The sequence below is a fragment of the Aspergillus ruber genome, assembly GCF_000600275.1.
Source record: "Aspergillus ruber CBS 135680 unplaced genomic scaffold scaffold00025, whole genome shotgun sequence".
In the NCBI taxonomy this organism is placed as follows: Eukaryota; Fungi; Ascomycota; class Eurotiomycetes; order Eurotiales; family Aspergillaceae; genus Aspergillus; species Aspergillus ruber.
Window position 1 is genome coordinate 430,290 of NW_024467321.1, and position 20,173 is coordinate 450,462.

Genomic DNA, 20,173 nt, shown 5'->3' on the forward strand with positions numbered 1-20,173 from the left:
GCCGAAACCATGCCTCCCTGACCCTGAGAAATTCAATGGTCAATCTTTGAAGTTTGATACCTGGCTTGCTTCGATGAAGGCTAAGCTTCGGATTGATGCCCCAGCTATAGGTGATGCAGTGGCTCAGTTCTACTATGTCTATCTAAATCTGGAGAGCAAGGTTCAAGCTTTAGTTCTTCCCCAGTTATCTTATGCAGAAGACACCAACACCTGGGATTACAACACTATTCTCAATCAACTATCTCTGGTTTATGACAACCCCAATAAGATTCAAGAAGCTGAAGATCATCTACTAGCCCTAAGGCAGGATAGTGGTGAATCTGTGGCAGCCTACATTGCCAAGTTCGAGAGGATTCTCTATGAGGCAAAGGGCAAAGACTGGCCTGATGTTACCAAAATCTCGGCATTCAGGAAAGGCCTCAATCCTACCCTCAGAGGACGCCTAAATCAGCAGTTGAATCTTCCAAAATCCTACATTGAATTCCTTCGCGTGGTGCAACAACTGGGAAGTCATTCATTCAGCTCAAATCCAACCAATGTTTCCCATTCTAATTCACACCAATCTGGCTCTCACACCAAGTCTGATCCTATGGATCTCAGTGTTGTCAATATCAACTCTCTGTCAGCATCGTCCACCTCCCTGGATGAAAGGAACAGACGTCGACAACAAGGATCCTGTGTGAGATGCGGCTCCCCTGACCATTGGGTGAAGAACTGTTCCATGAAAGCACACAAGGAATCTGATAAGTTATGGAATCAGCAGATGCTTGCGAGTTTAGAGAGGAATGGTAGCAGCGACTGATGATTGATCCCTGGAGATGTTGGATATGTTCATATGTTTTCTTTTCAAGTATCTCATGTATTTTTCTCTCCTCTCATGTTTCTTACCTGTGGCTTACCATGACATTGAGGACAATGTCTATTGAAGCCGGGGGGTAATGTGACAGCCTGGTCACGTTGGCTGGTTATCACGTGAGATGCAGTTGTTTGCTTTGTTGATAAATACGGCGTCACCCCCTTTCTTCCTTCCTCATGTTGATTATTCTCGTCGATAGCTACCTAGGTAGAACCCATGAGTTGGATCTTCGATTATCCTAGTAGAGCGCCGTGACAAATGTTAATCCACAATTAGCCGTGACACCTGCACATATCGATGTGGAAAGCTCCAAGGCGAAACTATCCGCAAGGTCATGATTCTCAAACATGGTGATAAGGACTTGATAGATCCCAGTTTCCTTGATGGTTACCAGTTAGCTGAATGGGAAGATGAGGCGATACAACAAAAGAATGAGACGAGTATTGCGAGGGAAGCAACATTTGATGGGAATACACTTGCTGCATCACTCCATTTTGACCAAACTATGTCGGAAGAGGATGTTGATGATTAACCACCAGCAGAAAAGACGCAGAAAGGCACCAACGTCACTGATCATGATTCTATCTCTTTGTGCTTGTTATATCGCTTCTTTTTTTAGAGTCATTTCTGGCTTTAGTTTATAATGATTGTCAGGACTACCGTACGATGATTTTCAGATTATCACTATAGATTTCCTTTGACAAGTGACATAAAAGGAAATCGTCAATTTCATTCTAGTATGACCTTGCGAGATGAGATTCTCCCATCCCTAAGATGGAACGGGATAGGGACGAAGATATATAGTTTTTAGGGAATGAGATAATCCCATCCTTATCCCATCCCATTATTATCCCATCTCATTTTTCTCCCATAAAATGGGAATCCCATCCCATAAAGTCTTCTTATCCCGTGGGACGGGATAAGACCCCCCCAGGTATCCTGAATTCCCATCCCACGGTCAGCCTAGGGACTAGACCTCGGTATGGGTACCCAATGCATAGGGGTCTCTGCCCATTACCAATACCAATAGGCCCATGGGTACCAATGTAGTACCCATTTCCCGCCCATGGGAGTGAACCCACTATGTCACAGGCTGCGCCTGTAGAGTAAACAATATGCTAGTCGGAGGAATGATCGGAGTGGTTACTTGACTACCTACCCCGCATAACGTACTTTTGTATATAAAAGGCTGTCTGATCGGACACTCGTCCTTCTCTTCTTCAACGAAACCTCTTGTATGATAGCCAGTTATTAGCGCTGCTGGCTTAGCCCCTAACATACTACCCATGAGTAACCCATCGAATACCCATGCATGCATAGCTTTCCTAATTAGGATGTATTATTTGTTGATTCAGCATAATAGGTTAGTTAAATATTAATAGCAAAATCATATAAGTTATGCAAGTCACGGGTGTTTCTATTTTGTTTAGTTTTTGGGTCAAATGAGTACCCATTATGGGTAGCCCATGGGCCTGCCGAGGTCTACTAGAGACCATCTTGGCATATCAGTTGTCAGCTGTCACCATATATGCATGAACACGTAGCCGGGTACAGCAAACTGTATACGCAATCAAGGTCATTGCATGAAACTTGATCAAAGTAGCACTGATAATTATGGTATGGGGTGTAGAAATGAATTGTGGTTACAGTCAAAATTCATTAAGACGATGTAATCTATCCAACGGCTTACTATCGTATTAACACAAATGTCGTCATATTGAATAATTAACTAAGCAACTATCAATGACTAGGCCATCCATCTAAGGTGCGCTGGGTAGTAAGAGAGCTCTCCTTCCACTCTAAGTCTCTCATATCGCTCTAAAGGCGAAGAGTAGAAGTTTCTGAATCAACCTGGCTTTTAGTGTAGGGTATCAAAAGTCTTACAGCTTATAATATTTCTGGAACCTTTGGAATAAGAGGCAGAGCCCCATTCTTTTCATCTTCCTTCTCAGTTTTAATTGGTAACTGTGTGGCTGGCAGTCAACTGGTGAAGCAGATCATCTCCATTTAGCTTGGCCTTTTCTGTCTCTGACTCCTTAGTAGGATTGAGAAATTTGAAATAGCCATAGCATCCTCTAATGCCTCAGCATGTTGATTATGTTGTACTTGAGCGAATAGAGCCGTCATGTCTGGTGATTCAATAGGAAGTTGTACAGGCTCAGGCGCAAATGTACTTTTCCGAAAGCAATTGTTGACTGTTGTAGGTAGGACTTCATTATCCTATGCACGGAGAACCCAACGGATAGTATCCAGAATGGTGACAGTATCCACTAGGTTTATGAAGTTCTCATACACATTGAGCATATAGCGAAGCCATTTTTTTCGGTAATAAACCTTGAGGTTCTGGATAATTCCTCGATCAAGGGGTTGGAATCTGCTTGTTGAGTTTGATGGAAGCCATTGAATCAGGACATTTGGTGGAGAAGGTCAGGTAATTGAGCAGGTAAATTATCCATGGCAAGAAGAACTGCCCGAGGCCCGATATGGCTATAAAAGAACAATAACTATTCTTTCATGATTATTATATCTATCCAAGCTTTTCTGTTCCAGCGCCACTGGCCTCCCATCACCTGGATATTGATGTTTCGAAGAGCCCGTGGTGTTTGGTATTCACCAATAAACCATATTGGTAAGCGATCAGTGCCAGATGCATTGATACAGCATTTTATTGAGATTCGTGATTTGTCTTTTCGTACACCTGTTCTAGCCTGTGTATAAAGGCCTCTGGATGGAGATAGACGCCAGAATAGACCTGTTTCATCCATGTTATATATACCATCCTCCATATATTACCCAGATAGTGAACTACTGTATTACTCGCACTCCAGCCATTAAAGGAGTGAAAAAAGTTGATGACAAGACCCAGATAGAGTTTGTACTGCGACCAGACTCTCAGGCATGGTCGGACTTGATTTAGTAGTAAGCAGCGTGGCTGTGCGATAAGTATTGCTGCAGCCAAGACGCCGTCACTAGCTCACAGCCCTCAGCCTTGTCTTGTCGCCAGCGAACTCGGACCCTATTTATGTTTGGCCAACGGTCGTCCCCATAGTCGGGGTCCTGTCTAGATTTCTGGATTCCCCTTGAAATGCGAGTCCCCAGTTGCGTTCCCGCAACTTTCAGCCTCCATTATTATACGCACATTTATAATGTCCTCCGACGAAGACTGCTTCTCCGGCTCCACCTCTTGCCACTTCACCTGCCCCTCGGGCGGAACCTGGTACGTGTGCCCGGATGAGCCCTACTTCATCGGCTGCTGTTCGTCCGACCCCTGCACAGACAGCAATATCACATCGCCCTGTCCAGATGTCTATGCCGCTGCCTTCGATACCTCTATTTTCAACTCTATCCTCCCAAATGCCTGCATCAACTCCGCTAATAACAACTGGTACACATGCAACCTCACATCACCTCCATTTCTAGGATGCTGCGCTTCAGACGCTTGCAATAGGATGGATGGGTGTCCGGCCGGTGATGTCCTTGCCTCTGCCTGGAGTCAGTCGCGCAGGGATCAGTTGGAGTTGTTTGAGGATGCGGATGATGGGAGTGGGAGTGGAGGAGGGTTATCGGGTGGAGCGATCGCGGGGATAGTCGTTGGGTGTGTTGCAGCTGTAGCGATCGTGCTATTAGCGGCTTGGTTCCTTTTACGGCGTAGGAAGAAGAGCCAGGTTCCGGCTGGGGGGGCACCGTCGGTTGCAGAGGGCGAGCCGCAGAGGATGCATCCAGGGGAATATGGGGATCAAAATCCGGCGTCACCTTATCAGGGTTCGTTTCCTTCCCTTCTCCCTTTACCTCCACGAGTACCTATTAGAGAAAGCTAACTTATATCATGTGCTAGACTCCTTCTCCAGCCCGGGAACAACAGTCGGCGGGAAATACCCGTCCGGCTCCACAGGACTCAGTCTCCCCTCGCTCTCACCACCGCTCCCATCAGAAAGCGGACGACCAATTTTTGAGCTGTACTCAAATACAGGGAGTGATCAGAATCCTCACCACCAGCAATCGTCAAGCCATAATCAGGGATTGGGTATGTTTGGTGCGCAGAAGCCGGAGACGATACCGGAGCTGGATAGTGCGGTGAAGCCGCCTGAGGTGCATGAGATCGATGGGGGGAGTCGGTCGTGATTGTCCACAGTGACTGTCGGTCGGTATATATATAATTGATATATGGAAGGTTAGTTATTGAACCGTTGTGTTGTATTGTATTCCAGCGGATATCTATGGTTGTATGTATGTAATAAGTAATTGGGAAAAGTTTACCCGCTATGCACTATAGTAGTCTAATAAACCAAGGTGAAGGTAGCTACATTCCCCGATTGCTTTGACAGTACCTCTACCAGCGAGGACTGCCGGACGTACCCTCGAATTATAATCAAGATCACCATCTATGGCTAATATCAAGGCCATCAATTTGGGGATTGGGAGTGGGGTGTAGGGGATGGGAGAGAAATGTATAAGAGTGTCTCTCTTCGATAGCTACCTAGCTAGAACCCATGAGAAGGATGGCCCTCTACCCTAGCTGAGCTCCGTGACAGTAGGCCTTTCCCTTCCCAGTTGGTGACTTTCTGGCTGGCCAGTGAGACCAACTCTAGGACTTTATCTCCTGTAGTCTTTATCTCTGCCTTGCGCGATGCCACCGCAGCTGCAATGTGGCTTTGGAGTCCCAGGCTAAATTGGCTCTGGGAGGACACATGGATGAGCGATGCAGGGAAATCCTTTGGTCGGGATGCCCTGGCAATTGCCAGTTCTCGAGAATGGAAGGGGTCATGAAGAATTCTTCGGTGTCTGGTCTCGGTCGCTTCGGGGTGGTGGGCACCCAGGGGGAAGCGGTCAGGGGCTTATGGGCTCCTGGAGCTCCCTCCATGTTGACATCGGAAGTAGGATTGCTGATAGATATGTATCGTACTCGATAGTAGGCGGGCAGATCGTGGGCAGATGCCCACGAATTTTGCGCTGCGCGGTGTGTGCAACATGCATTATTAGGGCATTATGCACATGGACAACTCCACATGGTCACGTGCGTTTGTCATGTTTGTTCTCTACATCGTCATAGACGACTTCAACGCTTCGGCTTCTTAGAATTGACTGCTTTCTGATTCGGTGTTGCCGAATTCGTCCATACACCTGGATATACAAGATGTTTACATTAAGACCAATTGCACGCCAAGTACTCAGGCTTCCCAAATGGACACAAATTCGCTCCGTGACCACGTTGGACGGCCGTCCGTACATAGTAAGTCCTCGTTGCTTATTTTCCCTGTCTACCTACTTAAGACTGTTCTATGAACATGTAGTATGTTTTCCCGAATGAAGCAGCCTCTGGCGAAAGCCATGTTTTATCCCTCCTACCGTCAAGACCGACGAACCCCAGCGTACCCATCGGAATTACATCCAAATTACCACCGACGCCAGAATCCTTCAAAGAGAACCCGAGTTTCTTGAATATCCTGCAGGAAGTTATTTCAAAATATGCGCATGAAGACCCAGATAATATCTCACAGGCCCAGATGATGGTCTCCACGTCTGGAGCTAACCTGAGCTCCGGAGGAGTCCTATTGACTGGTCAGAAAGCGCGGAGACGGCGGGCTAGCGCAGATTCGAGTGGTGGGGCCAGTGGTCAAGGTGGTGCTGGTAGTGCTGGACGAGGAGGATGGATACATGTTTTTGATGAGAGGAGGCCGCCTGAGTATGGGCGGATTCCTTGGTAAAGAGATGATTGGGCAGATTGCGAGAATTGTGGCTGACGGATCGACAGGCCCGAGGATATTTTTGGAAGCCTTGAAGTCGACGGTGAAGGTAAATTCGTTGATGGAAATGGAAATTACCAACCGAGTGGTATTTATTGGCAACACGACGGCAATGCATTGACCTTGGCTGACTTTTGACAGGTACTTATCGAACCATCACTCGAGATGGAATGTAAGTGCTTTCCTTGAAATTGTTCTATCTGAGCATACTAACATGAAACTCAGCATCGCACCGAGCCCATTCCTCAGGGAAAAGTTGGTCCAGAGACTACATGAAATCGAATCTCAATAGAGAGATTCTGTGACATATTTGTAACGATACGAATATTTTGTACTATACTCTTGGTGAACCATCCCATAAGCTGCTAGACAGCTCGTATATTATTGCCTCGAAAATCATGTTAGCGGTAAAATCAGACGAAACGCTTATAGAAACGCTAATTGCACCCTATTCCAAACGCCATTCCATATTCTTAGTTCAAAGCAAAATGTGTAGATCGTTTTCGGAAAAAGTTGGTAATCCGCTGGGAGCCCTCAGTTGTCTTTTTTTCATCCGCCTTCTTCACTAGTCTGGGGTCGGATTGCTTCGAGGGTGGAACAGATTCGGTCTTCTGTCTCTTCCGTTCTGTCTCTCTGATCTCGCCAAGACTATCGGGTGGATGCTCTCTCTTGACACCAGGTACTGGCAGAGGAGCGTTGTCCTCGCTCCATTCATTGTTCTGTGTTGTCCGATTCTCATCGCAATCCTCTGAGACTTTCTGCTCCGACATATCTGTCTTTTCGTCCTCTATATTGACAGGTTTATCGCCCTTCTTTTGTTTTGCATTAGCAAAAAAGTTCGCGATATTGCTCTTATTCTCCTCGCTGTTGACCGGGATTAAAAAGTCGGGCGAGTTATTTCCGACCTTCCCGACTTCCTTCGAAACTGGGTAGCACTCTAGTTCGCCTTCATAAGGCTTGAGAACAGACCGAAGGTCCTTCGACCATGTGGTCCGGGTGGGATCTAGCCATATTTTCATTTTTTCGCTTCCCTGGTCGAGAACCACTGGCATTCTGTCATGAAGGAACTTCAAGTAGGGGTTTGAACTTGTTGTGATGATGGTGTAGGTATAAAGCTCCTCGTTAGAGTCTATGCATAACCTCGCGTTAGTCCACTAATGGCAAATGTAAGTTAGCATCGCAAGAAAATCATTCAGTTACCTTCATAGCGGACACAGTCCCAGAGTCCAGCGAAGCACATCAACTCGCTGTCTTTGCGCTTGACGAAGTGCGGGACCTTTTCCTTTCCCCCGGGACCCTTTTTCAACCACTCATAGAATCCCTGGCAGACCACAATACATCGCTTCTTCCGCTTCATTGACGTCCACATCCCACGATCTTCAGTTAGAGAATCATCTCGGCAATTAATTGTCCGCATAAGAGAACCATAGTCGGGCTTGCGTTTTGTCCAGAAAGGGATAAGACCCCATCTCATGCTTTGCAGCTTGTATTTAGTTGCGCTCTCATTCCCAAGACCACAATACTGGGTATTATCTTCGTTGTCTTGCTCCTGTATTTCTTCTTGGGCTTCCCCCGTGGCTGTTTCATCGCCTTCGTTTTCTCTCGTAGCTCCATGGTTTCTCTCCCTAGATTCGGCGCGATAGACTGCACCATTGTATCCAGGCGCAAAGTTGTATGTCTCGCGTACTTCGTCATCACCTGGGGCGTCATTGACTTGCATGCCTTGTTGCTCGAGGCGCCGTCGAACGAAAGCCATGCGCTATACCAGTCAGCGCGAACGCGGTGCAGAATGGACGGCATACCTACAACTCCCAGAGAATATCGCCCACACATTTTGCGACCAGATTATGAATCAAACTCTGATGATATTGTTATGCACAAATCATTGTCAATTCTTCTGGCGTAATCGCAGGTATTCTGCTGTTAATCGTTGTCCGGTTATGACTTCGACGTCATAGCAAAGGCGGGAGCTTGGACCACCCGCAGCCATTCTTCCAGAAGCGGCAGAAAGTTCTCCAAATCCAACTTCATACATTCTCTCGCAAGCTACATTGCCGCTTTCTTTCAGATTATTTATTCAACTAATCCTCTGAGACCGTATAGATCGAGCACCATTTAACATACACCATGTTCAGAGCAGCATCGCGGCGCGCCTGCGCCTGCGCCTCAGCACAAAAAGCCGCACAGCACACTCCTCAATCATCATCACGATCGATATCAAGCAACACCACTCGCCCTACGTCCATTCGCACAAATAACAGAATTTCAAACCCTCTCGTCTCTCGAAATGCCCTCTTTCAAATCCGCCACCTCAGCTTCGCACAACGAATGAGATATGGCTTCCGGGAAGCTTCCAAGGGAATCTGGCGCAAGAACCCCATTCTTCTCCCAATCGCCCTTGTATCCACAATCGGTGCTGGGCTGTTATTTGCATATATTGCCTATATTGAAATCACCCGCGTGGGCCCCCAATATCACAAGTTCCCACCGCCCGTGGCTGAGACGCTCCGGACGGCCGTATACTACACCGAAGTGGACCTTAACCCGCCCAAGGCATTGAAGGCGTACAAGGAGGCGTTGCATATTGCCATCGAGATGGGGTTACATCCGTTCTCGGATGAGGTTATTGGGATTAAGTTGCAGGTGGCGATGATGTTGGAGAAGGCGGGGTTGGTGAAGCCGGCGATTGATGTGTTGGAGAGGACGAAGGCCGAGGCGCTGAGTTGGGTAGATGATATGCGGAAGAAGAAGATAATTCAGACCAAGGAGGCGGCTATTGAGCCTAAGCAGAAGAAGGCGGAAGAGAACAAGGTTGTGATCGATGATCCGGAATTTCTCGAGGAGCAGAAGAGGATAAAAGAACTAGAGCAGTTTGAAGATCGCCAGCAGGACAAAACGCTTAAGAAGGCTGTGGGAATACAGATGAAACTTGCAGAGCTCTATTCAAGCGACTACATTCAAGATGAGAAGAAGGCTGAACAGGCGCAGGTCGCGGCCGTTGAATTATCATTGAAAGAAATGCACCGTCGTCAAGCCCTTGGCCTCCCTGTTGGTGGTTCATCGCAGATTGAGAACGGTGGCGCTTGGTTGAACCTCACTGAGATTGCCACCGCACTGGCTGATCTGGCATCCACCTATGTCACTCAAGAGAAGTACGAGCTCGCCATGCCACTTTACTTGCGCGCACTGGATCTCCTTCGTGTGGACGAAGGTAATTCCCCAACCTGCAAACAGGTCACACTTCTCAATGGTGTCGCTACAGTGATGGCCGGACAGGTGCAAAGACCAGTCCGCCAACAACAACAGCAGCAGCAGCAGCAGCAGCAGCAGCAACCTGTTCCCCGCGAACAAACCATCGATGCCGCCAAAAAGTGGGCGCAAAAGGCGATTGATGTCGCAGCCCGCATTCAACCTCCTGTTCGTGATGAGGACTGTGACCTCAGTTGCGTGGCGGCAACATATAACCTAGGCGAGCTGGCGGAGATGCAGGGAAAGCGTGAAGAAGCTGTTAAGCGTTATCGGGAGGCTAAATCACTGGCTGTGGGACTGGGGTTTGAAGATGCGGTTGCCATGACTGATAGTGCTTTGAAGCGATTGACAAAGAAATGAGCCTCGGATCCTTTCATTGTGATTCCTTGTATGTACAATAGGAATTCAAATGTAAAATATATGTAAACTGCAAGCTTTACAGAGGATATGTTTCTGGCATGCATAATCACATGAAAAACGGGCTTATAATTCCCCAAGTTCAGTATTTGGTACAGCTTACCACTTCTACAAGGATCGTCATTCTACGATCCAGCTCTTCTGAAGTCACACCGACGAAGGTGCCCGACTACTAAATGAACTCCATACTCTAGCCGGAGCTGAACTGTAGAGCAATAATTGCGATGGTTCAAGCAATGTAAACTAGCTGAGAAGATAGTGCACAGACACTCCAAAGTACAGCACTACTGTCAGTTGACAAAAAACCGAAGTTAATACTACAACAGAGTACACTATTCCGTACTGGATTCCGAACATAAAGACCATCATCTTTTTGGACAGAGCTGTCATATTCTATTCAGGATTATCCAAGCAATGAAGGCCAAGGGTCTGTGACACATCATAATATTTCATTCTATGGAGCATAGAACATTGCATGGTTCAGCTCAGCCCTGGGTTTAATAACCAAATCACTCATTTAGGTTTACCAGGCCGTCCTGATTGTATTCATACCGCATCTCCCGATCCTAAACGCAATCAGCAAAGAAGTTAAGTCCTGCAGGAAACAGCCGGACCTACCCAGTATTCATTGAACCCCACACCCTCGCAAACCTCCGAATATCCCAGAATCATCGGTGGTGCACCCGCAGTCATACTCTTCTTCAAACCCTCCAATGTCTCCTGGATACTTCTCAGCTTCGCTGCAACCAACGTCCACGGATACGCAACGGCAGAATACCCCAGCTGGGCAAGGTCCAACGCAGACAGGTTCTCCGTCTTCCCACCCTCAATGATGTTCCCGAAGATGGGAATGCCAACCTCCTCAGCGCATCGTTTCATCGCATCCCGGTCTGGTAGAGCTTCGACAAAGATAGCGTCCACCCCAATACGCTTGAACTCATTGACCCGGGTCATTGCTTCCTCCCAGCCGTGGATGAGGGCATCGGTTCGTGCGAGGATGAAGATGTCTTGGCCTTCGTTGCGGGCGTCACATGCGGCTTGGATTCGTGCGTAGGCTTCGCCGCGGGAAACGACGGATTTACCCTTTGTATGGCCACATCCTACACTAGTTAGCATCCATGCGAAAGAGCAAGAAAGGGAGAAAGCCTACGCTTCGGCCATGTCTGATCCTCAATCATTACACCAGCCGCTCCAGCAATCGCAAACGACTCTACCGTCCGCTTAACATTCATAGGACTTCCATACCCCGTATCTCCATCCGCCATGACAGGCACGCTCGTCACACGCACAACCTCCTGGATCTTCCGACACAGATCCTCCATAGCAATGTAGCCAGTGTCTGGTAGTCCAAAGGCACTGGCTACAGCATACCCTGCTAGAAACACAATGGGGAAGCCTGCTTCTTCCACCAGGCGAGAGGAAAGTCCATCGTAGCTGCAGGCATGGGCGATGATCTTGTTGGGGTCGTTGTGCGCTTCTAGCATCATGGTTCGGAGGCGAGATGTCTGTGCGGAAGGAATTCGGCCGCGTACATTCTCGAGTTGGATGGGTAGGGAGGTCGTGGTACCGTTTCCATTGGAGGTTGGTTGGTCGGGAGTAGTGAATCTGAAGGGATAGGGGACGCTCATTTTGGGATATTTGGATTGCTGAATGGAGGCACGTTTTGTAGTTAGAAGCAAACAGTGTATCTGGGAGATTATCCTGTTTAAATAACTGTCAAGTTTTTTCTTTGCGCGGATGTTTTGCATATCGCGCAAGCGGGTATTTGGCAATTTCCGCGTTGAGCGGCAACAAGCTTACGAGTATCCACGGGATGGGCCCAAAATAGCTCAATAGAAGTGTAAATAAGTGTCTGGATTATCCCCCTCATTTAACTGATGTAACACATTTAATCAGAAACGAAAAGAACGTCTAATCGCACCATGTCTATTGGGATTTTGCAATATCCCGCGCGGATATTGTCAAGTAGCCGTGACGAAAAGAACCATCAACCAATACCCCATGGGGTAGAAAGGCGGGGAAGATGAAGCATATTCTGGCTTTAGTTCAACAACATAGGGGAGTCACAAGTGAATCACGGTGTCACTGTATTTCTGCGGGGATTGGAAGACGGGTATATTAAAGCCCCAGTCGTTGACATACAATGGCTCTCTAGGACACAAGAATCACGCCACCATGAACACCATCAAGGATACAGAGTCACAGCATGTGGAGAATACTGAGTCCATAGAAGCGGAGAAGACTGCTATCCAGCGTATTCAAGTTTCGGTTTCCGAGCAGGCTCAAATCCGAAGGAGGGTACAGTCTTCCCCTATTGACTGAGCATCCTCACAGCAACTAACATGCTCAGTTCGACCGTCGTGTATTGCCTATCGTTTGTATCCTCTATATCCTTTCCTATCTGGATAGGGGTGCGCATCCGTTTTGACCTCCTTCCTCTTCACCTTTGCTGAAAAAAGAACAGGAAATGTGGGAAATGCCAAAACCGCCGGCCTCGAAAGTGACCTGGGGCTCAGTGACTCGCAATGGACCTGGGTCCTCAACTCGTTTTACATCTGCTACGTCGTCTTCGAATGGACCACAGTCCTGTGGAAGCTCCTCCCTGCCCATATCTACGTGACTGTATTATGTATCTGGTATGTAGGCCATTTCATATTTCCTATACGAGAGCTGAGAGATTGTTTAGCTGGGGTGCGGCGGCTATGTGTACCGGTGCAGTGGACAACATGGCCGAGTTGATCGTCTGTCGATGTCTTCTGGGCGTTTTCGAGGCCGCATTCGGGGCCGGAGCTCCATACTTCTTGTCGCTGTTCTATCAACGATATGAACTTGGATTTAGGGTCTCATTGCTGCTGGGGATGTCTCCCGTGGCCAATTGCTTTGCCAGTGCGTTAGCCTACGGAATAACACAGATCAAACATTCAATCGCCCCGTGGCGATATCTATTCATTATTGGTGAGTTACTGGTGCCTCGTTACCTCATTTACCGTAGCTTACACAAGCAGAGGGTGCTCCCACCGTTATCTTCTCTATTGTAGTCTTCTTCTTTCTCCCAGACTCTCCAGGCACGGCAAAATTTCTGAATGAAACAGAGCGAACTCACGCCGTTGAGAGACTGCAGACAGTGGACCGCACTGCAAAAACCCGACTCGACCGGAGACAAGTCTTCAACGGACTGACAGATTACAAGAACTATGTCCACACAGCAATCCACTTTTGCTGCAACTTCTCCTTCGCGGGACTGTCAAACTTCCTCCCTACTATCCTCAACGACATGGGGTATACATCAGTCAATGCACAAGGTCTTTCTGCTCCCCCGTATTTCGCATCATTCTTGCTCTGCATCGTGGCAGCGGTTGTCTCAGACCGGTGGGGAGGAAGAGGGCTTGTGATCGCATTTTCTGCGACTATCGGGATGATTGGCTACCTGATTTTGGCAGCTGTGCAGGATGAATACAAGACTGGGGTGCGGTATTTGGGTGTTTGGTTGGCTACATGCGGAGTCTTCCCAGCCCTGAGTATCAATATAACCTGGTTGTTAAATAACCAAGGCGGGGATTCCAAGAAATCTGCCGGGATGGCACTGCTTGCTGTGTTTGGGCAATGTTCGAGCTTCGTGAGCTCTGCTGTGTTCCCCAACTCCGAAGGGTGGGTTTTTCGTCGATTTCTTTTTATGGAAAAGAACCCAGCTAATCTTTGCTTTCTGACCACAGCCCAATTTATATCCGAGGTTGTGCCATTGGATGCGGCTTGACAGGATGCATTGCGATAATGGCACTGGGATTGTATGTAAGACTGACAATTGAGAATAAGAAACGGGATAGGCTGTATGGTACAATGTCCAGAGACGTTCATGTCGATGTGACGAGAGATGGAGATAAGAATCCTCAGTTCCGTTATTTGACTTGAGTGTAGTTAGCTCCGAAATGACACGCTGAATTATAACCTTACTATTTTCATTCGTACATACTTCGTAAGTTGGACGTGGTTGATGTCAATAAGATTTGTTCCACCGTTCCCCACACTGTGGAGACGCAGAACCCTTGCCAATTCGGGTAAGCGTGTGACAGAGGATCACCTCTCTTCGGCTATTCCAGCATCTCCCATATTCTTCCTCAACTATTCATCAACCTTTACGACGAAGTCTAAGAGGAAATGCCCCGCCCTTCTCGAAGCAGAGCAGCCCCCGAGTACAACTATCAACGGGCATACAAGGCATGTATTCCCTGCCGCCAGAGAAAAGTCAGATGCGAGTCAGATCCAGCGCGTCATCAGCAGCCGTGCAAAAGATGCGGGAAGTTGGATATTGAATGCCGTTTTACCATCAAGCAGCCCTGGTCAAGGAGGAAAACAGGTATGAGGGCGGTCCATTTTGCAACAGTACGTCCAACTAACGGAGATCAGAGTCGATCAAGAATTCACGTACTACTGCTCGGATATCATCAGAACAGGGCCAGGAAGACACATGCATAAGCTGGCTGCCGCTATCTGAGACTAGTGAAGGAGAGCATTTGTATTCGGAAAAAGAACCTATAGATGGGATTTCCACCACGGTCCTGCAGAAGAAGGTTACCAGCGGCCACGATGCGTTGGATATTCTGTTCGATGCAGCACTTCAACAAAAAGAGTTACCTACAACCCCCACAACGGACACAGCGCCCCAAGTTAAGGAAGATGGTGTCCTAAAAATCTGGGAGCGTTGCCGCTTTGTCAAGGGCGGGTGGCTCGCTGCGCACGAAGCAGTCTTCCTAATGGACACGTTAGTCGGACACGCCTACTTTTTTCATGTGAGCAATTCTGACCACTAATAGATTCTTCAAGAATATGGCTCCAGCATCTCCCATTTTGACGGATTTCTTTGCTTCTCATAACACTCACTATTGGCTGATCACCCAGGAACCAATGCTGTGCTGCACCATCTTGATGATCTCTGCGCGATACCATATTGTTCCAGGGCCCTTTGGAACATCCAGAGGATTCATCATCCACCACAGGTTGTGGCAGCATTGCCAGCATCTCATATTACGGATTACCCTAGGACAAGAGAAAGTCTCCAAAGCGAAGACAAGACATCTTGGGACAATCGAGGCGCTCCTCCTCCTTACAGAGTGGTATCCTCGAGCTTTACATTTTCCTCCGGAAACTGATGGGTGGGATTCGGACTTGATGTATACCACACCTAATGATCGAGATCCACCTGCTATCACGGAAGAGATGCCGATACAAGAACGTTGGGAGCAGGATGTCATAGAGCCGACGCGACGATCAGATCGGATGTCGTGGATGCTTGTGAGCTCTGCACTGGCCCTTGCGCACGAGCTTGGAGTGTTTGATTCGAGAGAACAGCCTAGTTTCTCCGATGGCCCAGATGTGAGAACATATATGAAGCACCTGGAATTCAGACGCCAACGTCTTCCATCGCTGTTATTTGTTGCTTCGAGCCTATTGGCCTCTCGAATTGGTTGCCCACCCATCATGTCTGAAAAATATAAGCCAAGAAAACTAGATAATATTTTGTTGGTCGATCCGCAATGGACAACCTTTATGGCCTCATGGGTATACTTGACTAGTTTCGTCCAAATCATTGGGGAAAAGTTCCTTTTGGAAGCCAGAAATAACGATCATCAAGGCATTGATTTTGGATCGTTGGAACAGTTCAAGGAACAGCTTGCTACGTGGAATGGAAATCATCGACAAACAGGGAGTGAGTTCTGTACTTCTGTACATGAGATCAAACGGCAGGTAGACTAACATTGTCTCAGACTTCCACTATGATGATATTTTACACATAGAGTACGAATACCTGAGGGTATTTACCAACTCCCTTGGGGTACAGGGAATCGTTGAACGAGTGTTATCAGACACTATACCACAAAAGACTATCGACGAGACATTCATTTCACGAGCACGCCAAATCAACATCAGCAGGAATGAGTACGACTTCATCGAAGAAGTGATTGATGGCACCTGTGCTATACTTTCGCGCATCGTGTCACTCTCCCAGAGAAAGTCACTTCGATACTTTCCCATTCGAATCTTTCTACGTATGGTCAGCTCGTCCGTCTTCCTCCTCAAGGCTCTCTCTTTGGGAGTGCGAACATCGAAACTGCAAGAGTCATTACATCTGCTCGACCAGGCTATTGTTACCCTACAATCTAATCAACAAGATGACATCCATCTTGTCTCGCAATACGCATCCCTACTGCACATCCATGTTTCTCGATTGCGGCAGACATTCACCAAATCGGGCCGGTTGGGAAACCAGGATGAACCTAGTCAAGAGGATGCCCCTGATACTGACAGAATAGGTCAACCGTCTAACGAAGAAACTCCCTGGGATCCAAGCATGATCGACTGGGCCAACCAAATCTATCACCCCGGGGACTGGCTGTCACTTCCATTGGATCCACTGATGGCACCATTTGGATCGTGGGACAGTGTACCTACGGATTTGGATTCAGGATATTTGGACTTGGGCTTTATTTGGAATCTACCGCCTTGACGAACTGATGAGTGCTCCGAGTGGGAAAGCTGTAATTTCCGGTGAGAGCCTCCGATATAAGGCCGTCAGTATGGATTGAAGGGAAGCGCATAAGTGCATATAACATAGGGATGACATTGCCCGGAACTCCTGAGAGATTTACAAACCCGATAAGAAGAAAATTGGAGGCAGTCAGCCCATAGTCCACCCGAATTCCCATGTTATTTCGTATTCCGCGTGGGTCTTAGATCGGAGATACTGTACGGGGTATAAAAACCCTGAAATCCCCAAGAAACTGCGGAGCTATGCAATTGATATGAAATGCTACAAGAGTGGCTTTATTCACCATGCATTATTACATCCAATAACATTACAATTTCTACCATGGAGCGCTTTTTCCTCAGTGGGGTTTCCATTCTGGTTGTTAGTGGAGGCATTGGGAATCTCACGTTCGCGATTGAGGCGCATCGGAAAGGCCATGATGTTCGCGTATAAGAAAAGCGTCTCAACTTCAGCGGGTACAGTCGGTTGAAATGCAATGTGAACCTAATACTGCAATACTAATTTCTTGAAGGCGACCTTCTATTATTGGAATGCAATGCCCTACACACAGTCAAGAAGTGGCCCGGCTTCTACGAACGACTGGAAGCAATCTCTACAAAACCCAGCGAAACGTGAAAATATGACGGAGCCTGGATTGGAAGTTTGCCGTTAGGTGATGGTCAGGATGCATCCTTGCCCTTCAACAGCTCGGAGCTCCATACTCTGCTGTGGGAATATATTTAGGTACTAGGCATTCGGGCAGACTTCTCAGCCGCTGTGGATGACTATTTTGAGACGAACGACAAGGCAGGCGTCACTCTTTCCAGCTGATGAAGCTTTGAAGAACCCAGTCATTGCAAAGGAGTTAGAAAACCAGCCTGATCGTGCGTCGATACACATAGGCCCTGGTGCGCATATAGCCATGGGAAAAAAAAAAAAACTGAACGACTGATGTGTTATATATTGACACACCGGGTATGTTTCTTTACTATAAAATGCACACTCACGCTGTGTGAAGTTTAACCAATTCGAAAACACAGGACGATCACAATGCAGAAGAAAACTGGGACAAAACTGTATCTACGAACAAAGCCTTGCAGTACACGAAGGGCTGGGATGCGTTCTTGGTTGAGCTCGTCAAAGTAACTCCGAACAACCGCTGCACTGACTGAAAATTGCCCTGGCGTAATCCTTAACCGAAGTGGATTTCTGGCGCCCGAGTTGTCCAACTTGGCGACGCTGCACATTCCTTCTTGCTGAACTCGGGGAGCGGGGCAGCAATGGCCATGGAGGATGCATATCCTCTGGTAACGTGCTTGCAATTGGGTGGGAAGTCTGATATCTCATTAGCTGTGAGGGTTCATAACCACCTACGGTAAGCACACACACACATGGCCATACAACCAAACGAAACACATTAATCAAGCATCGCAGGTTCGAGCGCGTATCCTGCGCTCAAAAAATGGGCTTCCACCACCGGGAGAAGTTTCACAACACAGACTGGGATGAAGTTGCCAGAAATCCGAACGTGCTCAGCAAGACGACTGCGGATTGGATCATGCGACATGACCCAGAGGAATACGTCTACAACAACTACAACAGCTGCTCAAACCATATTACTTTGGAAATGCCGTTCAAGAACACCAATATGCCTCCCGGCTACAGATATAAATCTTGGACTGTTCAGGAGCTCATGGAGGCGTCGGACAGACGTGAACCAATTGTCAATGAGGGTGATTGGAATTAGGTATACATGTCTATTGTCGATGGAAGGCAATTGGGACTGTGGTATATGTCTACAATGATTCTGTACGGTTCATAAAAAAATTCCAGTCTAATTTCATTTGGTTTATGTTGAACGAGCACCAGGAGCTGAGAACCCTGTGACTGGAGGACAATCATTTTGAGCTAAACTATATAAGGGATAGTGCATCATCACATTGAAAACAAAGACAGGAGCAGCGACTCTTTCTTTTTTTCTCATTCAACCATCGCAATGCATCTTTCATCCGTTGTTGTTGTCACCCTGGCGCTGGCAGTGGCTACCAGCTCCAGGCTCACTGTTAATTCTGTACAAGCCAAAACCGAAAACCTCACCAGTCTAACATCAAACGCTGACAGACCAATAACGAAAACGAATGCTTACAGCTCCCATCCCAGCACACTTTCTGTATATCCTCAATATCTTACTGCTGTGCTTCTGAATAACAATGTAACTATACTTACAGCAAGTCGAAGGCACTCTTAAAACTTTAGTGACAACTATGCAAAATGACATGGACGAGTAAACCATCATCGCATTTAACAATCGCACGTACACACCCGCCACGACGGATGTATGGACTATTTCGAAGAAAACCTCGGAGACCCAAGCACGTCTTTCGGAAAGAATCCTAAATTCCCTGAAATTGGACAAGAGGCAATCTGCACTACTTTCCGCGAGACACGTTTACATATACTGATGCAAGACACAAGACATGACCGACAAGATACAATAGTTCGCACTCGCGCAGAGGTGACATGGATTCTGTCCGTAGCAACCGTATCTTCCTTCGCAAGAGCCCTTACGGCCCGACTGTTAGCAAGGATCCTCGAATTTGATGTTGGTATTATTCAGCTCGTCCTTAGCTGCAGGTCTGATATTCGCCGGTACAGATGGCCAATGAAGCATGTTGTGGATATCGTTGTTAATAGGTTTGAATGATGTGTCTGGTGTGCAACCTATGCTTCGGGATAATATGTTGCTGTACGAGTACAATGCAGATTATACCGCATTATGAAGCTGGTTTATACAACTAACCTGATTAAAACGGCTTCGTTCGAAAATATGAAGAACACGAGCCTCTTGAATGATCTCGGTGTTCTCCAGAGATCACCATAATCCAAATCGAGGTTGATCTCACCTAGATCTACAGTGGCAGCTATTAATCTCGGCAACACTTGAGGTCATTAAAAGTTATCCAGTCCTGTGCGTTGGTATCATATATCTATGAATGAGTACTTATACTCAGTGACGCCTGGCGCTTCACCAACAACCAATTGCGAAAATAGTTCTTCAACATATGCAAGGAGTGTCTGATTCGATTTGAAGGAAAGCCTTCCTGTTGAACGAGTATACCCCTGAACAGATCGTGGGTTATATCAAGGACTTTTCTGCAGCGTTTGAGGGACTTCAGAGGGTTGCTGAGCGGATTCCGAAGTATAATGGTGGTATTGCAAACTATACCAGTGAAATACAGAATGCTGTAAAAAAAAAGTTACAAAATTTTTACGATTAAATTGTTCAAAAGAATGTCTCATGTGCTGTACGAAGATAGGAGCATAGTTTACTGTCATTCCATCATGGCTCATACATTCCGATATATGCCAGCCCGCATGTCTTTA

General features: G+C 47.2%; 11 protein-coding genes across 11 annotated transcripts; 8 read left to right on the plus strand and 3 right to left on the minus strand.

Annotated features, from left to right (window-relative positions):
* Positions 1 to 3,360: 3,360 nt before the first annotated feature.
* On the minus strand, positions 3,361 to 3,645 carry EURHEDRAFT_461762 (CENP-B protein; the record flags this gene model as incomplete). The annotated part of the gene is made up of 1 exon (XM_040784748.1): positions 3,361 to 3,645. A coding segment is annotated over one exon (285 nt), but the record flags the coding sequence as incomplete, so codon positions are not given.
* A 242-nt stretch (positions 3,646 to 3,887) lies between these two features.
* EURHEDRAFT_388557 (uncharacterized protein) lies at positions 3,888 to 5,360 on the plus strand. The gene is made up of 2 exons (XM_040779749.1): positions 3,888 to 4,618; positions 4,692 to 5,360. The coding sequence occupies exons 1-2, from the start codon at positions 4,003 to 4,005 to the stop codon at positions 4,976 to 4,978; spliced, it is 903 nt and encodes a 300-aa protein (XP_040636500.1). The 5' UTR covers positions 3,888 to 4,002; the 3' UTR covers positions 4,979 to 5,360.
* A 567-nt stretch (positions 5,361 to 5,927) lies between these two features.
* On the plus strand, positions 5,928 to 7,063 carry EURHEDRAFT_415197 (uncharacterized protein). Its single transcript, XM_040782621.1, has 5 exons — positions 5,928 to 6,086; positions 6,148 to 6,557; positions 6,609 to 6,688; positions 6,742 to 6,772; positions 6,826 to 7,063. The coding sequence occupies exons 1-5, from the start codon at positions 5,991 to 5,993 to the stop codon at positions 6,890 to 6,892; spliced, it is 684 nt and encodes a 227-aa protein (XP_040636501.1). The 5' UTR covers positions 5,928 to 5,990; the 3' UTR covers positions 6,893 to 7,063.
* Positions 6,916 to 8,513, minus strand: EURHEDRAFT_505985 (SOS response-associated peptidase). The gene is made up of 3 exons (XM_040785848.1): positions 8,407 to 8,513; positions 7,801 to 8,359; positions 6,916 to 7,729 (listed from the first exon to the last, which is right to left on the minus strand). The coding sequence occupies exons 1-3, from the start codon at positions 8,431 to 8,433 to the stop codon at positions 7,074 to 7,076; spliced, it is 1,242 nt and encodes a 413-aa protein (XP_040636502.1). The 5' UTR covers positions 8,434 to 8,513; the 3' UTR covers positions 6,916 to 7,073.
* A 121-nt stretch (positions 8,514 to 8,634) lies between these two features.
* On the plus strand, positions 8,635 to 10,387 carry EURHEDRAFT_415203 (TPR domain protein). Its single transcript, XM_040782622.1, has one exon. The coding sequence runs from the start codon at positions 8,728 to 8,730 to the stop codon at positions 10,207 to 10,209; it is 1,482 nt and encodes a 493-aa protein (XP_040636503.1). The 5' UTR covers positions 8,635 to 8,727; the 3' UTR covers positions 10,210 to 10,387.
* A 306-nt stretch (positions 10,388 to 10,693) lies between these two features.
* EURHEDRAFT_388561 (isocitrate lyase/PEP mutase family protein) lies at positions 10,694 to 11,961 on the minus strand. Its single transcript, XM_040779750.1, has 3 exons — positions 11,417 to 11,961; positions 10,885 to 11,366; positions 10,694 to 10,832 (listed from the first exon to the last, which is right to left on the minus strand). Exons 1-3 carry the CDS (start codon positions 11,892 to 11,894, stop codon positions 10,776 to 10,778), a joined length of 1,017 nt encoding a protein of 338 aa, XP_040636504.1. The 5' UTR covers positions 11,895 to 11,961; the 3' UTR covers positions 10,694 to 10,775.
* Positions 11,962 to 12,441: 480 nt separating this feature from the next.
* On the plus strand, positions 12,442 to 14,175 carry EURHEDRAFT_461861 (putative MFS transporter; the record flags this gene model as incomplete). The annotated part of the gene is made up of 6 exons (XM_040784755.1): positions 12,442 to 12,564; positions 12,617 to 12,677; positions 12,731 to 12,902; positions 12,953 to 13,239; positions 13,269 to 13,914; positions 13,980 to 14,175. 6 exons carry the CDS (start codon positions 12,442 to 12,444, stop codon positions 14,173 to 14,175), a joined length of 1,485 nt encoding a protein of 494 aa, XP_040636505.1.
* Positions 14,176 to 14,402: 227 nt separating this feature from the next.
* On the plus strand, positions 14,403 to 17,135 carry EURHEDRAFT_484422 (transcription factor domain-containing protein). The gene is made up of 4 exons (XM_040785541.1): positions 14,403 to 14,620; positions 14,671 to 15,025; positions 15,078 to 15,970; positions 16,029 to 17,135. Exons 1-4 carry the CDS (start codon positions 14,422 to 14,424, stop codon positions 16,766 to 16,768), a joined length of 2,187 nt encoding a protein of 728 aa, XP_040636506.1. The 5' UTR covers positions 14,403 to 14,421; the 3' UTR covers positions 16,769 to 17,135.
* EURHEDRAFT_181671 (uncharacterized protein) lies at positions 16,917 to 17,491 on the plus strand. The gene is made up of 2 exons (XM_040777879.1): positions 16,917 to 17,265; positions 17,322 to 17,491. Exons 1-2 carry the CDS (start codon positions 17,064 to 17,066, stop codon positions 17,423 to 17,425), a joined length of 306 nt encoding a protein of 101 aa, XP_040636507.1. The 5' UTR covers positions 16,917 to 17,063; the 3' UTR covers positions 17,426 to 17,491.
* Positions 17,492 to 17,739: 248 nt separating this feature from the next.
* On the plus strand, positions 17,740 to 18,073 carry EURHEDRAFT_415206 (uncharacterized protein; the record flags this gene model as incomplete). Its single annotated transcript, XM_040782623.1, has 2 exons — positions 17,740 to 17,764; positions 17,830 to 18,073. Coding segments are annotated over 2 exons (157 nt in total), but the record flags the coding sequence as incomplete, so codon positions are not given.
* Positions 18,070 to 18,604, plus strand: EURHEDRAFT_388563 (uncharacterized protein; the record flags this gene model as incomplete). The annotated part of the gene is made up of 2 exons (XM_040779751.1): positions 18,070 to 18,164; positions 18,224 to 18,604. 2 exons carry the CDS (start codon positions 18,070 to 18,072, stop codon positions 18,534 to 18,536), a joined length of 408 nt encoding a protein of 135 aa, XP_040636509.1. The 3' UTR covers positions 18,537 to 18,604.
* Between the last annotated feature and the right edge of the window lie 1,569 nt (positions 18,605 to 20,173).